The following is a 22,799-nucleotide window of genomic DNA, read 5'->3' as shown; positions in this document are numbered from 1 at the left end:
ACACAGTAATTACTACATAGCATTATTTCGTATTGAACTATTTTTTCTGTCAAATGTGTTGTATAACATGATGTTTTGGTGCTTAATTTGTAAAATCATAACCTAATTTGATGTTTAATAGGCTTTTCCTTAATCCCTCCTTATTATCCAACATATCCGCTTATTTATTTATTTATTTATTTACAGTATTTATATTCCGCCCTTCTCACCCCGAAGGGGACTCAGGGCGGATCACATTATAACACACATAGGGCAAACATTCAATGCCCATAAACACATCAAACAGAGACAGAGAGAGACACGCAGAGGCAAGTTAACCTTCTTCTGAGGGGATGTTCGATTCTGGCCACAGGGGGGAGCAGCTGCTTCATCATCCACACTGACGGCACTTCCTCATTCCAGGTCGTAAATTAGTTAATCTTGCCTCCCCACTTTTTATAAGTGGTACCTTATCTCCTACTTGATAGATGCAACTATCTTTCGGGTTGCTAGGTTAGCAACGAGCAGGGGCTATTTTTTATTTTTAATTGACGGGTGCTCACCCCGCCACGGGCTGGCCTCGAACTCATGACCTCATGGTCAGAGTGATTTAAGGCAGCTGCTCAACAGCTGCGCCACAGCCCGGCCCTTATCCAACGTTCTGCCAGCCCGTTTATGTTGGTTAACTGAGACTCTACTGTACTCTGGGATATCTTACTGGAGTGCTTTACTGGAAAAGCAGGGAGCTATACTGTTTAATTGATGACCTCTGGAACAATAAATAGTATAATTAGAACAGCCCGGGGCTGTGGCGCAGACGGGAGAGCAAGCCAGCTGCAATTAACTGCAATCAATCACTCTGACAAGGAGGTCATGAGTTCGAGGCCCGCTCGGAGCTATGTTGTTTGTCTTTGTCCTATGTTAAAAAGGCATTGAATGTTTGCCTATATGTGTAATGTGATCCGCCCTGAGTCCCCTTCGGGGTGAGAAGGGCGGAATATAAATGCTGTAAATAATAAAATAAAATAAACAGGATGGACTCAACACTGGTACTTTCATTAAGACACCATAGTCTATATATTTGTAGAAATGCTCTGCCTCACTGCCTGCATATTATAATTTTTAATGCTTTATTTTATTTAATAAAATAACATTCTTAAAATAAAAAAATAGGCTGCATATTAATTAATACTTAATGTTAGCACCCAGGCTAGGTGAACTTGAATGGAGCCAGTTACCTGTTCAGCCAAGAGCGAAGCAAGACTGGAGTACGCATCTGCAAACTCTGGTCCATACCGAATGGAATCTCTCAGTAAGAGAACAGCTTCCCCCTTCTTCCCTTGGGACCTGAAAAATCATATGGTGGGAAGAGGGGGTTGGGGGGGGGGGAGCACAGAGAAAGAGAAAGACAGCTCTTTTAATAAGTTTCTCAGCTCAGCTATTGATTAAAACACTGTTCAGAGACTCAACATTGCATGTCATCCCTTTTTTTCAGAAAGGGCTAAATAATTAAATTTCATTAGTCATGCGCCTCCTGGGGCAGTATCATATTCCACAGCCAGCAGCATGGACAGGAGTTGAGAAGACACTGGATATGTGCTACATTTCTGTCTCTTGGCACCTGCTGGCAAAGTTTTCTATTACCTGCTGGGCATCTTAGGCAGCCTACTCACAGAGTCCATTCTCGTGCTTTTCAGCATGCCTTTCCACTTACTGTTGCATCAGGCAGCACAAATGCCCCAGACAGCCTATTTAAAACAAACCGGGCAGAGGCTGATTAAAGGGGAGGGACGAGACTCAAGCAACATTGGAGGAGAAAAGACGAGAAACCTTCATAGCCCTGACCCACTTCCTTGTGCAACCTGAGCTTTCTGTTTGCAAAGGGTGCCCCACACTCACAAAAAAGAGAGGAAAATGCTCTTCTCATGACTTAAAATTTTTACCTAACTACCTAACACAAGTATAATTTTACAGTCATTCATGCTGGTTCTCCATATATGTTCAAAGACATCTTGGAAGGGTAGCACAAGTCTTGAAAATGGTTATTTCCTAACTCATTGTGAAAAAAGGAGTTTTCATTGTGTGCTTTGTTGAGCTGAAGAGCTGCAGAGCCTGCAAACACGGAAAGGGACCAGAACTCAGTAGTTGTGTGTGTGTTTTACGCTAACAGATCAATAAGGTCCCAGGATCAGTTCCTGACAGAGAAGGAAAAAGCTACTTTGAGGAAAACACAGATCAGCTAGTACATTGCCCACGTTGGCTGATGGATTATGGTATTTGTATTCCCAACGGTAACTAGCTCTAGTTCTTGGCATCTGTAACTAAAAGAGCAAGGAATAGGTGGAGAGAAAGACACTTCCCTCAGATTTTAGCCTTTCCTAATAAGAGAAGAGAAAACAAAACTGGGATTGCGTGAATGAACAGTCCCCTATCTCACCATTTAAAATAATGGTGTATGATTTTGATAAACATAGCAAGCACCAAGCTCAAAAAGCATTTTTCTTTTTCTTTTCAAAGTTTATGGATCTTCACAATCATTTCAGAATCAAATATGCAACATCAAAGCAAGTGAGCACATATGCCATTCCTAGCCTGTTTTTACTCTTGTTCCATTGAATTATATTTTTATGACTTTAGCAGCTAAGAAAGATCTATTTCCTTGCTAGGAAAGCGCATTTATCATATTATTGTGATCACAAGACTTGGCAATTCTGAATCTTACTCCTGAATTGTAGGCTAAGGCATTAGTGCCATTAGGATTCTAAGAACCTAAAGAATTAAACATGTGGTTCTCATGGTTGTTGTGAGTTTTTCGGGCTGTACGGCCATGTTCCAGAAGCATTCTCTCCTGACGTTAGGAGAGAATGCTTCTAGAACATGGCGATACAGCCCAAAAAACTCACAGCAAACTAGTGATTCTGGCCATGAAAGCCCTGGACAACACATGTGGTTCTCAGTTTCTGCCCTGCTTTTCATACATGCAACCGGAATTTACAAGTATTGCTTTTAGAGCTGCAACTGACACCCACAGGATCAAAGCATTTGTCTATTAAGCATAAAATCCCAAGATTTAGATTGCAACAAATCCCTGCATGCTTAGGCAGGATCATATTTTACTGAATTCTATGGGTTCCAGTCTCAGTAAACGTGCACAGGACTAGAAATGTGCCCTGGCCATGCTAACTTGGGATTTAGGATTTGCAATTAAACACATCTGGAGAACACCTATTTGGAGAATGCTACCATGGACATTACTGAGGTCAAAAGGAGGCACAAAACGGGTACATTTGGTCCAACATTGGAACATCTTATTTCTTGGCCTGCTGCTAGTGTTGTTGTTATTTGGTGTGTTCAAGTTGTTTCTAGCTCATGGCAGCCATAAAACAAACCTTTCATGGGATTTACTTGGCAAAATTTGTTCAGAGGGAGCTTGCCTTTGCTTTCCTCTGAGGCTAAAGAATCAAATAATTAAGTAGAAGTACATTACATTAGGGTTGCAACTTAATGTGGGATAACATCATTCCTTTTGTGGTACAGTATATCTGTTACGTACAATTACGTGGGGGTGACAACAGTTAACAGTGGAGGAGTAATATTACTTGATCTAAGTTTTTAACCCATGTTATGTTTCATGTTCTATTGTGGTACCACTCAGAATGTAATAAAGTGGACTGAAGGGAAGTGTGTTTTCTACCCTGTGGGCTCATTAGCATTAGGATGCGTGCTTTCTTTTTAAAGAAGTTATTTTATTTACTTCTGAGAAACAAGAAAGTAAAATGTTATTAAAAATAAATATAGTATGTTCAAAGTGAAATTGAGGTAAAGGGGTTTTTACAATTATGGGAGTAACTACTTTTTGGAAATCGCTTTCCAATCTCTGTGTAATACTGAAAAAGCCTTTGGGTTTTCTTTTTTAAAAAAAAATCAGGTACAATATTTAGTTTTATTGGAAATCCCTGAAAAGAGTAAAATACTAATTGCTTTGTGAGCCCTCAGCCTCCTGTGGATCAACTGGAGACCGTTCAGAAAATGAAAGGTTTCTTCAGAAGCACCAATAAGGGGCACACATGTCCATTGAGGGCCATTAGCTTTAGCGTCAAGGAATATAGTCATTTACCAGTGACTCTTTCCTTCGCTCTCCTGCTGCTTCCTAACTCAATAGAACCAGTATGGGGCACAGTGTGCCTGAACTGTGCTATCTATTTTCCCCTCTTTATTCTTTTGGTCACCATAGCAAGAAATGTGGATAGAAATGCTATGATTAAATTCACCAATAAAAGGATCAAAGAAGCAGAGCAAGAGATGTGACACCAACACTGCCTGACTCAGCCATCTCACGATTAAAGAGAAGAATGCAGCATGGTACTTGAGCCAAATGGTTTCATAGAATCATAGAGTTGGAAGAGACCTCGTGGGCCATCCAGTCCAACTCCCTGTCAAGATGCAGGAAAATTGCATTCAAGCACCCCCGACAGATGGCCATCCAGCCTCTGCTTAAAAGCCTGCAAAGAAGGAGCCTCCACCACACTCTGAGGCAGAGAGTTCCACTGCTGAACAGCTCTCATAGTTAGGAAGTTCTTGCTAATGTTCAGATGGACTCTCCTTTCCTGTAGTTTGAAGCTGTTGTTCCATGTCCTAGTGTCCAAGGCAGCAGAAATCAAGCTTGCTCCCTTCTCCCTATGACTTCCCATCTTATATTTATACATGGCTATCGTGTCTTCTCTCAGCCTTCTCTTCTGCAGGCTAAACATGCTCAGCTCTTTAAGCTGTTCATCATAGGGCTCGTTCTCTAGATCCTAGATCATTTTAGTCACCCTCCTCTGGACACATTCCAGCTTGTCAACATCTCTCTTCAATTGTGGTGTCCAGAATTGGACACAGTGTGATTCCAGGTGTGGTCTGACCAAGGCAGAATAGAGGGGTAACATGACTTCCCTGGATCTAGACTACTATCTAGATACTCCTAATTATGCAGGCCATAATTCCATTGGCTTTTTTTCGCCACTGCATTGCATTGTTGGCCCATGTTTAACTTGTTGCCCACGAGAACTCCAAGATCTTTTTCGCACGTACCGCTGTTGAGCCAGGCAACTCCCATTCTGCCAGGCTTCATACTAGGAGAAGTGTACAATCTTTTGAGGTTAAAGTACATGGAAACAAAATTCTATGAGGTTCCTGTATTCAATCAGAGCTGCGTACTCCTTGTGTAGCAAGTAGAAAGGGACCTTGCAGAATGTCCCAGGTTTAATTTGCATCATGTCCAAATAAAATGATCTAATAGCAGGTATTAGGAAATTCTTCCCCTGAGAGACTGGAAAGTCGTTGTCAATCACAGTAGACAACTATAGACTCAATGAAAAATAGCTTCATAAGAACAAGGCAGCTTCCATATGAGTTGACTTGGACTATCTCAAACTGCACTGCTATTTTTAAAAAACTTTATTAATACAACAAATTTCTATATAGAATAATGCATCATAAAAGTGAGAAATACAGGAAAACAAAATGCAACAACAACTAAAAAGCTACAACTGTTACTAAAAATTGTCTTACAATGCTGCAAAACTAGAAAAACACCAACATGGTACAAAAATAGAAAAATAAGGAAAAAAAGGGGGAGAAATAAATGACTTTCAACTTCCCCGCTAACAGATACAATTATACCAATATCTTATTTCCTCTAAGCCAATACCTCCTACATGTTACTTGCATCTACTATGCTTCAGTTCCTATGATTGATCGTTACACCCACTATTCCTTCATATAAATTATTAATTCCCAATCTTTATTAAAACTACTTCATGACCTTTCTCTAATCAAAATTGTCAACTTATCCATCTCAACAGGATCAGGCAGCTTCAACATCCAGTCTTCTTATGGTGGGATAGTGCCTGCTGAGTGCATTTTTAACCAAAGACTTCACACAGTCTATGCTTGTAATATGTTTACAAGTGCCAGAATTCTTTCTCTGGACAAGATTAGTTGACATTACCACTGTTTGCTTTCTCTTCTACAATACCAATTCCATTTCAGGTTGTCATAAAGAACAGCACACCATGTCATGGCTATTACTTCCTTTTTCCCCCTTGCCTGCAGGGTTCTACCTCTTCAATATACTTACTCATAAAATAGTTGAAGCTGCAAACAACATCAATAAAGTAGCTCTAAACCTACACCAACTTACATTTCTAAGATGGGATCATTACAAAATGCACACACATTGCGTCAAATATCAAATACCCCTATGCCTAGCATTTTAAAACAGACCCAAGTTAAATATGAGAAAGGGTGACCATTTTGTATGCATTCCTCAGTGTGTGTTGCCTAGCAAATGCTGCCAAAAGATAACCAATGTTCTCTTGTCACTTAAATAAATAAGGGACTATGTATCCATTCTTGAACTTTGACCATAAAAATAGGCACCTGAGAAGTGCAGACCAGAAAAATATACTCTGTATTTATTTGAACTGTGGTGTAAAAGAATCCCCAAAACACAACAATAAGCAAAAAACATACATTTTCTATTTCTCCTAAGAGTAATTCCACACTTAACATTTTAAAACTGCACTGAGAACCATTCAGATTTCCAGATGTTGTTGGACTGCCATGTCCAGTATTCCTTGACACTGATTATACTGATTAGGGCTGATCGAAGATGCTGTCCAACATGGTTTAGGAGGCTATTAATTCTCACCTTTGAGAAGAAAGTGGTGCCAGTAGACTAATATTACATTGGTGTTTCCTGTGAACTGTAAACACTATTCCTGCATTTTTCAATAGAAATAGCTCACGAAGTCTCCATGGTCAGTGCACCTGGATATTAAATTTGATGTGGCCATGTACAATATGATATGATATGGCTCATAATCTGCACTTGCTTTCTGCATTAGTTTTGGAAATTACTACTTATAACAGTAATCTGCACTAACTATTAGCTACTGATCCAAAATTAAGACTTTGTTGTTGACTTATAAAGACCTGAACCACTCAGGGACTAAGCTATCTGAAGATATGATCTATCAACTTATAGCGACCCCATGGATTTCATAAGATTTTCTTAAACAAGGTGATTTGGCCAATTCTTTCCTCGGAAATAGAGCCTACATCACCTGGTACTTGTTAGTGGTCTAACTAGAACTGTCCCTATGTAGCTTCCAAGGTTAGATGGGATCTGGTGTCTTTAGGATATTTAGGCCAACGCTCTTGCAGACAGCCTTCTCTAATATAGACTCGTGCAATCTCTGCACCTTGACAGCAAACTGGAAGAAACCTTTTCCTTGATGATTCTACTTTTTGAACTGCCCTCCTTCCTGATATTTGGGAGGCAACGATTATCATGTACATCAGGCTCCTCTTAAGGCTCCACAGCAAAACTAGCATCACTCCTTCTTAAAATAACTTCAGTGTGACATTATGGATTTTCTGGGGGAAATGTTGTTTAGGGAATGTATAGTAAATGTAGTAAGTAAGTAATCTGTTGGTAAGGGGTGAGAGTATGAAATGCTGGGAGTGACTACTGATTGCCTGAGTGTTTGAATTCTTTTTTTTTAAGTGGTGTACATGACAGTCAGAGTCAAAGATAGGAATTACTAAGACTCAGTACAGTAAGTTAGATTCTATTAGGATTATGAAGAGTCATGGAAAGAGTTCGTAAAGACAATTAGCATTTAGCTGTGTTCACTAAGAAATCTTTAGCTGTATGTTGCATTTCTGCTTAATACATTTTTATTATATACCTGTGCCTCTGTGGATGCCTCAACAGAACTGTTGGCTGAGCAGTGGGATTGTAAGAATAAAATCTCACCAAAAAAAATCCAGAGGCCATCTAGACGGTTTCCATGTATGGTACCATAGTAGCAAGGACAAGTGGAGATACCGATTTGCGAAGTTAGTAGTAGGTTAAGTATTATTATGTTTATGTTCATGTTTATTTATACCTCACCTTCTCTCTCCACAAAGGAGACTCAACGCAGAAGTCATCATGCATATAAGATCTACACCTCAGTTCTTAAATGCCTACAGAATCGTTTCTAAATTAACACAAAAGAAGCATGGCCAAACTAAGGCCTGTGCCCTTTTCTTACCCTATACCACCCCATAACAAAAGGTCAGCTAATTGATCAATTTTTGAAGCCCTTGTGGACTTATGTGGCACTGGAAGCAGATGACTGCCATGCTGAAAGAATCAGCATTTTGGCAAAACTACAAGGAATGCCGGGATCAGAAGATAAAGGATTAAGAAACCCACTCAGCAGCAATAAAAATCTTTATTACCCACAGGCATGCTTACTGAGCACTATGTAGTCCTCTCAATTATCCTCTTTTTTCTGTTAATGGCTTTTTTTAATTCGAGAAGAGAACAATGCACATCTTTAAAAGAGATAATAAAAAGATTACAGCAACTCTTATATGACAGCCTGAATTACATATGTCACTTGATCCCAGGAGAGAGTCAATCTTCCAGCCCTGTTCCAGACTCAATTTAGAGGGGGCGGAAAGGGGCTGGCACTGATCACATATGGTTGGCCTTAGTGAAAAACGGAGATCCCTCCTCTCTTAAAGACTATCAGGGTGGTCTAGTAGACAGTTTGATTTAGATATGGAAGATCAAAGTCAAAGACCCACCTCTGCCACATGGCCTCTATTTGGACATAAAGTTAAGCCACAGTTTAGGGCTGCTGGAGCCTTAGTTTACATATTCCCCATTCTGTTCCCTTTGTTTAATGCAGTCAAGAGGAGAATGAAACCAGATTAATATAACTAGATTTTTTTGCTACCTTCACACTAAGAACTTGAGTTAATTTAAGCAAAGGGATGGGCAATCCTGGAGGATCAACAGACTTTCTTTGCCATCTTTTATGCCACCACTTTAGATCCTGGCAACAGCTGCCTTTTTAAAAAGCAAAACAAGACATTATTGAACATGCAGCTACAGTCTTTCATAAGAAATGCTATTTGAGGCTGACAGATGGGGGAAAGACAAAATAGTACAGAATGTTGGTGGACAACAAAAGAGATTTAAAGATGGGTTTAAAGCTAACCTATAAATGTGTTATAAACGCCAAGAACTGGAAAGCTGTGGCATTTGAGTATTCTAACTGGAGGTCAGCTGTTACCAACACTGCTGTGAATCTGGAAGAGGCAAGAATACAGGTTGAAAGGGAAAAACATGCCAAGAGAAAGGTTACTTCAAGCAAACCTTTTCGTGACCACCTCCCACCTAGAAACCTATGTCCTCAATGCAAAAGACCACGTGGATCCCAAATAGGTATTCAAAGTCATTTATGGATCCACCGCCAAAACTCTACCTTTGGAAGACAATCATATTCGGCCATAAGTGATCACCTATGAACTTCAAAACTTAATGTGGGATTCTGGGAGTGCAACTATCCTTTTAAAAATGCCTTTTGGGGGGCATTTTTTTCCTAAGGGGACAAGGAAAAATAGGAGATGTAGAAAATATCTGGTGGAAAACTATTGTTCTTTTGTCAGGAAGTTTCAACTGTCAAGAAGATGCAAACACTGGTTCAGTTGGTATTTGGGAAGGAGTAGCACTATCTTCACTACTGTCTCAGTAAGCAAAAACTTTTAGGATTGGAGCCTGTTATAAAAGTGTTTTGCACACACCATTTAACACTGTTTCTCTTCCTACAATTTTCCCATTTCCTTTCCCCTGTTCTCCATACCCAATACATATTCTAAGAATGCATTGAGGGGAAAAGCAATCACTGTATGTATGACTGCATCAAGATTCTTGTGTGTGTGTGCGTGTGCAGAATTTTACTAATATACTGTCCAAAATTCAGAACGTGAATATTTTCAAAGGGAGAGCGGTATTCGCAGCAGAAGAGGTGGGACAGATTCGGCAGTACCCATAAAGCTGATTTATTCTAGGATGAGCTTTCATGAATATCAATCCAATTCCTCTAGTGGAAGTGATCGAGTGATGCTAAAGCAAAGATTCTGAAGCATAGTTACATAGTTGTGGCTGTAGGACAGAACATAATGGGACACAGAAAAAAACTGTAACCCTGGCCATAAATCTTCAAAGAGTTATGTGAAAATTATATAGGTCTTTCAAGTAGCTGGTAGTAGTCTTTAAAGTCGTACGTTAGTTCTGATGTGTGAAGGCACTAGATCTGCTTACCAAACATCAGTGTGCTTACAAGTAGCGGGTCTTGGAGGGGGGAAACCAAAGGAAGAGTGGACGGGGAAACAGCCAAAATGAGATATATTCCACTGCAGCCCATTAGCAGAAATATGAACAGAGGTAATGGTTTCTTGGCACACAATGTATATTAATACAAATCCTCACAATGGTACATGTAACAAACGGATTTCCCTTTTGTTGAACCCCAAGAGAGCCCTTGGTAGGAGATCTATCACTTTCATACATCAATACTAACAAATTACTCTTTCTAACCTACACCTTCATCTCACTTCCATTAAAGGACTATTGATCAGGAAGGGCAACGAAGGTCTCTCCACTCTTTCTTATCTGGCATAAGTATGCCAGGATAGACATCTTTAGTGAGATTTTCCTAAGGGTTGGAGCTGAATCTATCCTTGGAGCATAAAGGGACTGGAATAAAACAGTAGACTAAAAGCATTATGGGGCCTCTGGTGGCAGTGTGTTAAAGCCCTGAGCTGCCGAACTTGTGGACCGAAAGGTGCCGGGTTCAAATCCCAAGAGCAGAATGAGCGCCCGCTGTTAGCCCCAGCTCCTGCCAACCTAGCAGTTCAAAAACATGCCAATGTGAGTAGATCAATAGGTACTGCTCCGGCGGGAAGGTAATGGCGCTCCATGCAGTCATGCCGGCCACATGACCTTGGAGGTGTCTACGGACAATGCCAGCTCTTCGGCTTAGAAATGGAGATGAGCACCAACCCCCAGAGTCGGTCACGACTAGACTTAACGTCAGGGGAAACCTTTACCTTTACCTTTTAAAAGCATTATCCTTCATAGTGTAGTTCCTTTCCTTTTTAAAAATGGCCCACTATATATAAAATAATGTCCTGCAAGTAGAATTCAGGGAGACAGGACACTTCAAATCTCATTGTCTTGTGTGCTAGCTTTCTATTTGCAATATGTAATTCTTTTGCACTGAAGAACATTCAAAACTGTTACAATCATCTGCACTCTGAAATCATCTATTTTACCTTCTGCTGCATATAATACAGTAGTTCTCAACCTGGGGTCCCCAGATGTTTTTGGCCTTTAACTTCCAGAAATCCTAACAGCTGGTAAAGATGGCTGGGATTTCTGGGAGTTGTAGGCTAGAACATCTGGGGACCCCAGGTTGAGAACCACTGATAAAGTGATTTGGCTGAAATAATAATAGCACTGATTTGCAGTGCTATATGTTACCGGGATCTACATGGAAATCATGTAGACCCCACAGGTGTTTTGTGTGGCTTGCAATCTGCCATCCCAATGCCATTCTTGGTCTCACCACATTTCTTTTATTTTATTTTACTTGCTCAAAAATGAAACTTACTATGCCTGGAAACCTAGAGGAATGATTCCAGCAGAAAATTGATGGGTTTTCCCTCTGCCGAACAAAAATTGTTTCTTCCCCAATCTGGATGTGATCTTTAAGTTCTTTTCTGATTCTGAGAAGGGGTTGGTTCAGTCTCTGGGAAGCTATGGAGCTGGAAAAATGTATACACATGTAGTGTGGCAGAGCTTGCCCCCTCTGTGTTACATCTTCGGTTGTGACCTGAGACTTTTCTCGGTGCTTGGTGACGGTCTTGGAATAAAAAATCTTCTCCTGAACTCTGCTAAACTCCAACAAAATGCGATTTCTGGAGAGAAAGCACAATCTTGCTCCACCGCATAAAAACATTTTGCACTGGATCTCTATCTTTCTATATCCTCTTTACTTTTTTATACAGAGAAAGGACAAGAAAATGATAACACACACACATTTCCCAAAAATTTAAAACAAAATCTTAAAAAAAGATCTAAGCAGTCTGTATCTTCCTAAAGCTGTTTTAGTTGCAAAAGGATAAACAGAGACAACCAGATATACTTTATCCTGAAAGCTCAAATACAGATGTTCAGATTACAGTGAGTAACCCTGAGTGGAAGTATAGATCATCATGACTGATTATTATTAGAATGCTTATAAGAGCCAATATCCATATGTTAATCATAAACATAGCCATTCCATTTCTAAAGTTTTGAAATTAAACTCCAGCTGAAACTCCATCCTGAAATGACTACAAAAAGGCTTTGGGACACCAAATGCATGCAAGAATACTTTCCTTATGCCATATTGTTATAGCTCCTGGTTTTCATTAGATGGATCACTATTGTGGGAGGTAAGAATTAGAAGATCTCAGTCTGAAAGAGATACCTATCTTAGCTTGGAGAAACCAATATCCTTTCAGCTGAGGGAAAAAAGAATGAATGTAAAGTGTATGTGTATACGCATATATGAGTTTGCAGTTGAGAAGATGCACAGAAGCAGAAAGCTGTGCCTGTGTGCAGAGACTCATTCTGAGGACATGACTTTGAAAAGCAAATCTGTTGTCTTGTAGCAAATTTCCTACAGATCTCCCTATCTAGAATACTATGTAGTAGGAATTTATTTATTTATTTACAGTATTTATATTCTGCCCTTCCCATCCCGATGGGGACTCAGAGCAGATCACAGAACACATATATGGCGAACATTCAATGCCGTTATACACAGACAGGACAAACAGGCATATAGGCATTTCCCATCTTTGGCGTCCTGGAGGTTGTGCTCGATTGTGGCTACCAAGGGGGAGTGCTGTTGCTCCATCCTCCAGGTTGAAGAGCCCTGTTCACAGACTTCCTCCTGTTTTCATCGCTGGCATTTTCTGGTATTTCCTTATGATGCCATTAAAATACCTCCCCGCTTAAGCAGTACCTATTTGTCTACTCACAATTGTTTTTGATCTGCTAAGTGGGCAGTGAGCTGGGCTGAAGGTCAGGCAGTCACTCCCAAACCAGGCATTGAAATGCCAACTTTTCAATTGGCAAGATTTATTGCAGCTGGTGGTTAACCTGGTATGCTAAAGCCCAGCCAATTGTGAAGTCCACAGGGTAAACGTGGCACTTTTGTGAACGATGGGCCTACCCATTCCAATACATTCAAAAACACATGCATGGTTAAAAACATAATCACATCTCCAGAGGGGGGGGGCCTCCAGAGGGGAGAGTGTGATTCGCCATCTCATTGCTGTTCTTACCTCTTCCCAGAATAGAAAAAACATGAAAATCAAAAGTATCCATAAAATCACTTCTGGATTTTAAGAAATCATGGCATGCAGCCCATGGCGATCAAGGAGAGAAGAAAATAAGGTAGGGCAACAATCAGACACAGTTGCTCTGCAATCTTCCTACCGTCATCCCATAACCTGTTTTTGTGTGTGTGTTTCTGGTTAATTCTCCACATATCTGATTAAGGGCTTTAGTTTAGGGAATTCCAAACCAAAATAAGGTTGTTAATATTTCAGGTTACACAGACGGTAATTATTTGTTGGTCTTCCTGCAACAGATTAACCTACCAACTCTTTTGGAAAGAGATAATTTAAATTCCTCTTGCCAGACTTGAGTAGTTCTTCCTGCTATAGGCTAATATGCTTATCTGTAAAAGCAGACTACATAAGCCAACACGGAAAAACCTGAATAGTCTGCTCCTAAAATTTTCTGTAACTAAAATGAATAACATTCAAAAATATATTTTAATTTATATAAATGAGCTCACTGGGTCAGTACTTCAACCCACAATGATTACTGAAGTTCCCTGTGATGCATAAAGTAGGAATATAGGCTTACATCCAACTGTTGATTGATACTAGAGTAGAGTCATTGCATGAACTACTGAATTTAAGTGAAGACGTACATAAATTTCATTGAATTAATAGGTTTACAGTGGTTGGGACTTGGAATGGGAGCTAAGTCTCAACCTGTGTAGTACCCCCAAAAGCTCACCACAGGAAAGAATGACCAGATGTTGTACCAGCCCTCAGTGGGATTTGGAAACCAAAAGATATCCAGGGAGATTGTAAACCTACTTGAGGAGATTTCCAAGATTGAAGAGAGCTCGATTGTGCTGTGGATTAAGTTGGAGGGCCCTCTTGTAGTACTCCTTTGCCTCTGCAAGGTCTTTGGTCAATGTCCCAAGGTTGTTCAGGGCACTTGCATGACGGGGATACAACCTGCAGAACAAAAAGGAAACAAATCATTGTATTATAGAAAAACCATACAAGTATTTTCAGCTGATGAAGAACCACAACCTACAGACCCACTAAGGCAACCCCAACAAATGCTATGTTCAGCAAAAAAAACAAGAGGAATCCTTTCACCTCTGCAAGAGTTTACCGTATACCATGCAGCTGTGGACAAGTCTACATAGGGACCACCAAACGCAGAATTACTCAAACATGAATGCTTTTGGAACATGGCCATACAGAACAGAAAATTCACAGCAACCCAGTGATTCCAGCCATGAAAGCCTTTGACAACACAATTATGAGCAATGTATAATTTGTCCCATCTAATAATGTCACCTTTTCTAATGATGCATTCCCATTCCAGGAAAAGCTCTTCCCTGTCTTCCAACTCCTGGTCCATAATTAGGTGTATTCTATGGAAAAGCCTTGCAAAAGCAAAGTCCACTTTATTTCCACTGCTGCTTAAAATCAAGACATGAAACAAAACCTGCCTGAGGGAGAAAGATTGGTTTCTGTCCCCCTTGACTTTTCTTTTGACTGCAGCTCTATTCCGAAGGATGTATTGGGGACAGGTGGGGTGGTCTGAAATTATTGTGAATCTCAATTACGGTTTGGGATACAGCCTTCATTGTAATAAATGATTTCAGTGTTAAACAAAGCCGAAATGTCTGTCTGCATGTTATCCTGCTGAACTGTATTTATTATGAAATACAGTCTTCCAATTTGGAGTCTCTTTTGCAAAACACATGCCCAGGCATACACACAACACTATATATGTCACCAGTAATGGCAACCATCTGCAAGCAATATCTCTTTTGCTTTGTATCTCATTAGGCACAAAGTCCTCCTCGCTTCATCTAATCAAGCGCCAAGTGCTGCATTATTTATGAAAGAAAGCTGAATTTCATTAAAATCCTCGCTGGGGCGGCCCGTTTTATTTTATTTCATTTTTAAATAATCAATTCCTCCATCAATTCAAAATCCTAGACATTCACACGAAGAATTGACTTTCCTTCATAATTGGAGCAAAAAACCTGAAACAGTGCAATTCATTATCCTTGGGGGGGATGGAAACAATACTTTAAATTAGGTTTGGTTTTGATTTCTGTACAAAAGAGAAGCCGGATGTTTTCTTGGGGCGAAATGCATTATTCAGAAGGTTCCTCCAACATTGCCACTTCAATTGTCAGGATAAATTTAGGCAGCTGAGCCTTGAACTATTCTAGGTATACATAGCACAAAACTGCTGTTACCAATTATATTCTGTTCTCTCTCCTTCCCGAGACTTTACAGTTGAGCTACCTCCATTCTCAATGGCTAAGTAATAAAGAAGTTTCTTTAGCTGCTGAAAATTGGTGATTTGCAGCTTCAACACAAAAATATATCAAACAGAAGACAGAAATTAGATTTTCAGTTTTCAGAAAACAGCCATTCGTCAATTGAAGGCGTTTATATTGTTGTGAATATTCTCGTCCTGCCTCTCGTGTGATATCTCTGTTACTTTGAGGGCAGCAAGATAACTCCAAAATCAACGAGGATGGACAGAGAGAAAGGGAAGGAGGAAGAGGTCGTCATGGAAACCTGCTATAATCCAGCAAGGATGTCAATATACTTTTTAACACAATTGCTGGGAAACCACCTAAAATGTTCATAGCATCATCCAGAGGTAAGAAATTCCTTTTTTAAAAAGTAAAAAGTTCTCAGTCAGGGGCCCGGTAGAGTAACTGTGGAAGCTATAATTCCAAGTCCCCCTCCCCTTAGTAATTACTTCCTGATGCTGTTACTTGCTTTAAAAGTAATGATTTACTCTTCACATTCCAAAAAATAATTAAATGCAAATATTTGAATACTACAAACTGTTGACTGGCACGTGGTATAAAGAACAGGTCCTCTTATTCATCTTGTCTTGTCTTCACCTCAGCAACCATAACAAAGTATAAACACAGCATGGAGCATCATCTGGGCTATGCAAAGCAACTCGACAACAATAAACTAGTTAAAGGTTACAGATACACTGAAAAATGAGTGAAACCATCCCTCATTAAGCTACAGTCGAAACACAGTGAAGTCAGGGCTGCAAGAGTGAAATTGAGAGACAGCTTCTATATTTGTAATGGTTTTATTCAAGAGGGAATTTCAATAGACATTGCATGTCACACAACAATAATACTAACAAATAATAAAACTTTATTTGTATTCCGCCCTATCTCCCCAAGGGGACTCAGGGCGGATTGCAACATACAACCTCAAACATTCAATGCCTCCATAAAACAAACAAATCGTGACATAAAATCCCAGAGAAACCTCGCATAAGAAAATAACATTAAAACCTAACATCAGTAAATTAAACCTAACATCAATAAATTAAACTTCACATAGTCAAATGAAATTATATAATAACATAAAATCTAAACAAACATCCACATTAATTTACAACAGCCAACTAGAGTTCACGAAACAATGTGGGTTGGTTGTGTAGTAAAACGATGATCATTGGGCTGGTGTGGACTAGGAAGGTCCAAATAGGATATAGTTCTCAGTCAGGGGCCCGGTAGAGATTTCTCATTATCTAATATCTGTTGAAGTTTCCCACTGAAGACAACCTTCTCCAATCCTAAGTGCCACTATACTTTGTTTTGTGGAGGGAAATCAATAGATTACAGATACCATTTGTCAAAAGCCAGTGCGGAGTGATGGATTATGCCTCTGGAGAGCAGAGTTTGATTTCACTCTCGGCCATGAAACCCACCGAATGACCTTGGTCACGTCACATATTCTCAGCACCAGAAAACTCTGTGGTAAGAGTCACTTTAGGGTCACTGTAAGTCAGAAGTAACTAGAAGGCACACAACAACAGCAATGTTGTATGTAATTATTTCCTAGTTCTGATGCTGCCATGAATGAAGGCTGTAGAACCTACATGGCCAAAGTCTGTAACAGGGGGAAATATAAGTACGGATCTCATGTCAAGGCAGAAAGGGTCAAAGTGGTAGAACGAGCAATTTGGGCAGGAAATCAGAGTGCAGGGAGTATCATTGAGTCCCCTTTGTGGAGATAAAGTGGGGTATAAATAAGTACAACAACAACAACAACAACAACAACAATATCTAGATCTAGTCTGTAGAGAAGGACAGCAACAGTATACAGGGAGCACACTGAGACAGGCAAGACAATATAGGTCTTATCGACTGAAGACGGAGTTTGGAAATGGAAGAAGTCCAGTTCCTTCATAAAAGGAATTTAGAAGCAAGGGAGGGAAACTGTGGTAGCACCAGGAACAGCTTTTCCAGTTGAGTTACTACTCAAGATCTGCACATTTTTCCCCTTTAAAATGTGTAAGTAGACCTTGAAACCTTGTTAAAGAAACACAAGCAGGAAATATCAACTTGTAGCAAGTGTTCCGTGCATTTGTGTCTTTTTTGTGTGTGTGATGTCAAAGTTCAAATTTGTATAAAGTAAGATTGAATTTTATACTAAACATTCATACTAAAATAGCCAATTCAGTCTGGCCAACTGGCAAAAAGGGGGAGATAAGTAAGAAGCAGTACTTAGGAGTGGGGGAAGATTATAACAGCCCTCCAAATCATATTTAACATGGCTATTGGCCATGCTATCTGGCAGGTCCAAAGAACTGTAGCCCAGAAAATAGTGTGTATTGTCGAAGGATTTCAGGGCCAGAATCACTGGGTTGTCAGGCTACCTTTATGCAGATACCCTCACTGAATGACTTTGCAAACGTCATGGCTACCCCTTTTTTTGTAATGACTTTTGAAACATTTTTTAATCAATGACACAGTCCTAATAAATACACTCCACTTGCTTCACTGCCAACAGTACCTCTAAAGAAACCAGGCACAGATGCAGGTGAAATGGTAGGAGAAAATGCTGCCGTAACATGGCCATACAGCCTAAAAAACTCACAGCAACCCAAATAATAGTTTGTTCAAACTCTAAGGTCTATTCTGAACCTCACCCAAGAATAGGCTACTTTCACCCCAGTCTCCCCTTCATACTATTCCCTATCCCTTACCTCGTGCAAATATGAGCTGAGCTAGGGATTTGATAAACAGCCTTAAAAAGATGCAAGAGGAAGGAAGGTCCATCAAACACAGAGATACATTGCAGTCCTCTGCAGACAGAGCTCCAAGCTTGGGAAAGGTTTGGGGAACATTTTCGTCATTGTAGCCATCTTCTCTATACTGCTGTTGCCATGGCCCCTTTACTTGACTGAAAACCTTTGATCCAATCTACTCTTATGTCCAGAGAAGAACAAGGAGAGCACACGTTCATTTCCCTAATTCTCCCATCATGGCTTTTTCAAGGAATGAAAACAACGTGTAATAACAGCAGGGCTAAGTGGCTCTAGTGATATGTATTTCCCCCTTCCCGTTATGGAGTGTAAGCCATGGCAGATGCCCAGTATTTCTAGCTGCCAACGCCAGCCTGGATCTTGCGTAGGAGAGGAACACAATTTCAACATTTCACCTAAACTGTCAGAATGGTCTATCTAGTGTCAACATAACGATTTGAGCTGGGAAGGGCAGGGGGAGAGAGAACACATTAAATCACATTGCATTACGAGAAAATATAGTCCAGCCGACAATTATTTCACTTCTATGAAATTCTAGAAGCCTCAGGAGGCACAGGGGAGTACTGAAGAGAAATGAAGGATATTTCATGTCAGTCATAACTAACAATATAAGAGATTCACGCTCAGCTCAGAGAGGTTCCCACAAAGTGCCAAGAGGCGTGCTGCAAAAATAGAGAAGCTTCTTTGGGTCTCCCGGCCCCCTCACCCTTGCTCATACCCCTCCTTTCCTATATATCCAGAAATAACGAAAGTTATACTGTGACATGATGAGGCGAAACCCATATGAAAGAAACCCCAAGAAAGGAAACCTGTTGAATTATTGCCAAACACCCTCCCCACCCCCAGCAAAAAAAAGCAGAATTTGCTTTCTTTTCTCTTTCTGTATAAAGTTCAACAATCTGCAGAGATCTGAAAGATATTTTCCAGGAACAGGGGAAAGTGCTAGAATGAATCAGACCTTTGGTCCATGTAATCTATCACTCCTCATAACTGACAGCAGCTCTCCAGGGTCTCAGGTGGGTGTCTTTCCTATCATCTGTTACCTGATCCTTTGTTAAAGTAATGAGTAGCCAGGTCTTGAATGTGGGACCCTTTGCAGGCAGAACTGATGCTCTCTTCCTGAGCTTTCCATCCCTCAGTGTCTACCTATGATCCAACTCCATATACTTAGTGACACACAAACATAGCAATTATTTAATAACAAACTATATAATATAGCAATATCCATTTAAAATAGAACTATATTCTTGGAAGGTCTAAAAGCCAAGCCTTTGAGGAGTGGCTTAGGGAGCTCGGTATGTTTAGCCTGGAGATGAGAAGGTTAAGAGGGGACATGATAGCCATGTTAAAATATTAGAAATGATTTCATACTGAGAATGAAGCAATCCTGTTTTATACTGCTCTAGACACTAGAATACAGAGCAGTGGTTCAAATATCAGGAAAAGAGATTCCACTTAAACTTTAGGAAAAGCTTCCTAGTGGAATATTCCTCTTCGGCATGGAATATTTAAACAGAGGATGGATGGCCATGTGTCAGGAGTGTTTTGTTTGTCTATTCCTGCATGACAAAATGGTCTTGAACTGGATGGCTCTGGTGGTCTCTTCCAACTCTATAATTCTCTGATTCCTGAAATTTTCAGTTGTATTATTCAAACCAATTCTTGATATAAAACTGTTTCTATGTAAGTACCTCAGAAGCCTGGGTAAAACCTGGAATGTGTTTTTAAAAGAGTATTTGTTACCCATTCCCCATTAGTCTTCTAATCTACTCATCAGTGTTTTGTTTTTGTTTTGTTTTGTTTTTGTTTTTTTGTGCTTTTTGTTACTTGAACAGTACTCCTAAACAATATCAATGCTGGGATTTGCTTGTATAATGGTGCATCTACATCTGTACATTTGCATGTTTTAGAACTGCTAGGTTGGCAGGAGCTGGGGCTAACAGCAGGTGCTCATTCCACTCCCGGGATTTGAACCGGGACCTTTTGGTCCACAAGTTCAGCAGCTCAGCACAAGGTAAAAAAACTATTAAATAAAATAAATAAACTAAAAATAGCCCTTAAACCCCCCCCCCAACACACACACACACACAAATCCCCTTACACCTCCCCAGCAGCATGCCCCTTAATCTTCCTTCTCCAAATGCCTGCTAGCAGAAGAAAGTCTTGATCTGCTTGAACACTGCAGTGAATTTCAGGAATAAAGGACTAGAAGGCCCTTAGGATTCCTTCCAGATGTACAATCTTGATGGATTAAGAAGCTGTGAAATGCAACACAGTAGTGTAATTCCAAGGTAAGAAACAGGGGAAATCAAAACGATTGGGTCAATTTAAGGGTCCAATATTGTTATTGTTGTGTGCCTTCAAGTCATTTCTGACTCAAGGTAACAAAGGAATGTCTAGCATATGTTTCTTTCTACAAGATTCATTCAGAGAAGGGAATGCAACTGCCCAAAGTCACCCCATGGGTGTCCATGGCTGAGAAGGAATGTGAACCCTGGTCTCCCGGAGTCCCAGTCCTTCACTCAAAGTACTGCACAACACTATCATTATCTTCACACAAAGATTTAAGAAACCACTCCAAGAAATAGTCCATGGGACAAAATAGTTCTTGATATATGATGAACAAGTGTTGCTACAGCTCTCATATCTATAGCAGCACAGAGCATTTTCACTAATATTTAAAAAGGGAGAGAGAGAGAGAAATACAAGCTGGGTAATGATATTGGCACTTGAAGTTTTCTCAGAAATAAATCCCAGATGTTGCTAAAGGCCACCTGCAGCCCACTTACTGAAAAATATGAAGAATGTAAAGCCAAAGTAAAGCTTAATGAAATTTAAATGAAGACAGACATACCTGGTTTCAAATATAAATGAAAGGCTTATAGAAAAGCACATGGCAAAATTTAGCAAGGAAACCTGATTTTCCTTGTCATGTTTTTCCTGAGTTTAACACTTGGAAAAAGGCTTTTTTCCCCACCCTTCCTGAATTCCCAGCTCTGGTCCAAAGATGTCACAAAATATGCATGGGCATTATTTAAAAGTAGATGTGAATAAATCCACTGTTTAATTGAATGTTTTTATTGACCTGATGGCTTAGCTCACAATCTTCCCATCTCATTCTCATTGCATGCCAAATCAGAATTTCCAATGCCATTACAAGCACCACCTTACAGGTGTCCTGAAAGATCTACCACAGTAGAACATTTGGGAAAATATTGACACTTTTTTTTTAAGAAATCCTGTATCACTCAAGGCCAGTGATACAATTCAAATTATCTAAATCAGTGTTTCTCAAGCTCAACTTTTCTAGGTATTTTGGATTTCGGCTCCCAGAAATCCCAGCCAGCTGACCAGCTTTTAAGAAATGTGAGAGCTGAAGTCCAAGAAGGATAACCACTGAAAATGTCTAAACACTCCACTACACCAGAGAAAGGAGGCTGTAACAGGATTACAGCAGTTTAAATTGTTGCAAAGGCATGGTATATATCCATTTATCATGTTGCAGGACCAAGACAAAATTGGCATGTTATTAGTAGACTGATCTCCGTTCTGTCTAAATGGGCTCCAAATGAAATAATGGAGCTACTCTAAGATTGGATGTTGACAACCATGAATTCAATGGTGCTGGGAAATTCCAATGCCTTTCATCTGGACTCTGAGGATGTTATAGTGTGATTTCTATTATGTTGCCTATGTTTTGTTCTATGTTGTTTGGGCCTCTGCCCCATGTAAGCTTCCCCGAGTCCCCATGGGGAGATGGTGGCGGGGTATAAATAAAGTTTTATTATTATTATTATTATATTATTATAACAACCATGGGGTTGTCCCAGATTATTCTAAATCCAATATAAATGGGGTACACATTGACGTGTCACGCCCATCTAGTTTTGGGTAATTTGAAACAGAGGGAAGGAAAGTGAAATGAAGAAAAAAGATGTATGTATATGTCAAACAAAAACACCCAGCCCAAAACATTTTCTTCCTTAGAAAAAGGAAAATGTTGTATCCATGTATAGAACTAATTGCTACAACAAGGCTTAATGAGATCATGTTTTCCATCATTACTTAAAGCAACAAGTCAGTTTAGGGAGTGTACCACAGGTCATGTACCATGCACAACTTTGTCCTCTTACAACAGGGGCTCATGAACCCAGAAAATACTGGAGGAATAACTGGCAAAAGTGTCACTGATGTGCTCCTCCAAACATCTGCCATCTCTCTTACTAATTGTAGGACCAGCCCTGGAGTGTACGGTATGTGTATATAAGAATGAGAGAGAGAGAGAGGGGGGGGGGAATGAGGGAATGAGAGAGAGAGAGAGGGGGGGGAATGAGGGAATGAGAGAGAGAGAGAGAGAGAGAGAGAGAGAGAGAGAGAGAGAGAAGGGATGAGAGAGAAGGGATGAGAGAGAGAGAGAGAGAGAGAGAGAGAGAGAGAGAGAGAGAGAGAGAGAAAGTGTTCATGCATGACTGAACACTTTGTGATGGTTCGCTCATTACTTCAACATATGGGTTTTCCCAGC

General features: G+C 40.1%; 1 protein-coding gene across 1 annotated transcript in view; it reads right to left on the bottom strand.

The window, feature by feature from the left end:
• Positions 1-22,799, bottom strand: part of tmtc1 (transmembrane O-mannosyltransferase targeting cadherins 1) — a 203,935-nt gene that overhangs the window by 34,506 nt on the left and 146,630 nt on the right. The window contains exons 12-13 of the mRNA XM_003220824.4: positions 14,029-14,172; positions 1,218-1,326 (exon numbers count right to left, since the gene is read on the bottom strand). Coding sequence (XP_003220872.3) covers positions 1,218-1,326; positions 14,029-14,172 — 253 coding nt within the window. The remainder of the gene's footprint in view (positions 1-1,217; positions 1,327-14,028; positions 14,173-22,799) is intronic.

This window comes from Anolis carolinensis, chromosome 5, assembly GCF_035594765.1.
Source record: "Anolis carolinensis isolate JA03-04 chromosome 5, rAnoCar3.1.pri, whole genome shotgun sequence".
Classification (NCBI taxonomy): domain Eukaryota; kingdom Metazoa; phylum Chordata; class Lepidosauria; order Squamata; family Dactyloidae; genus Anolis; species Anolis carolinensis.
Note: the sequence above shows the minus strand (reverse complement) of the source record. Positions and strands in the feature narration are given on the sequence as shown.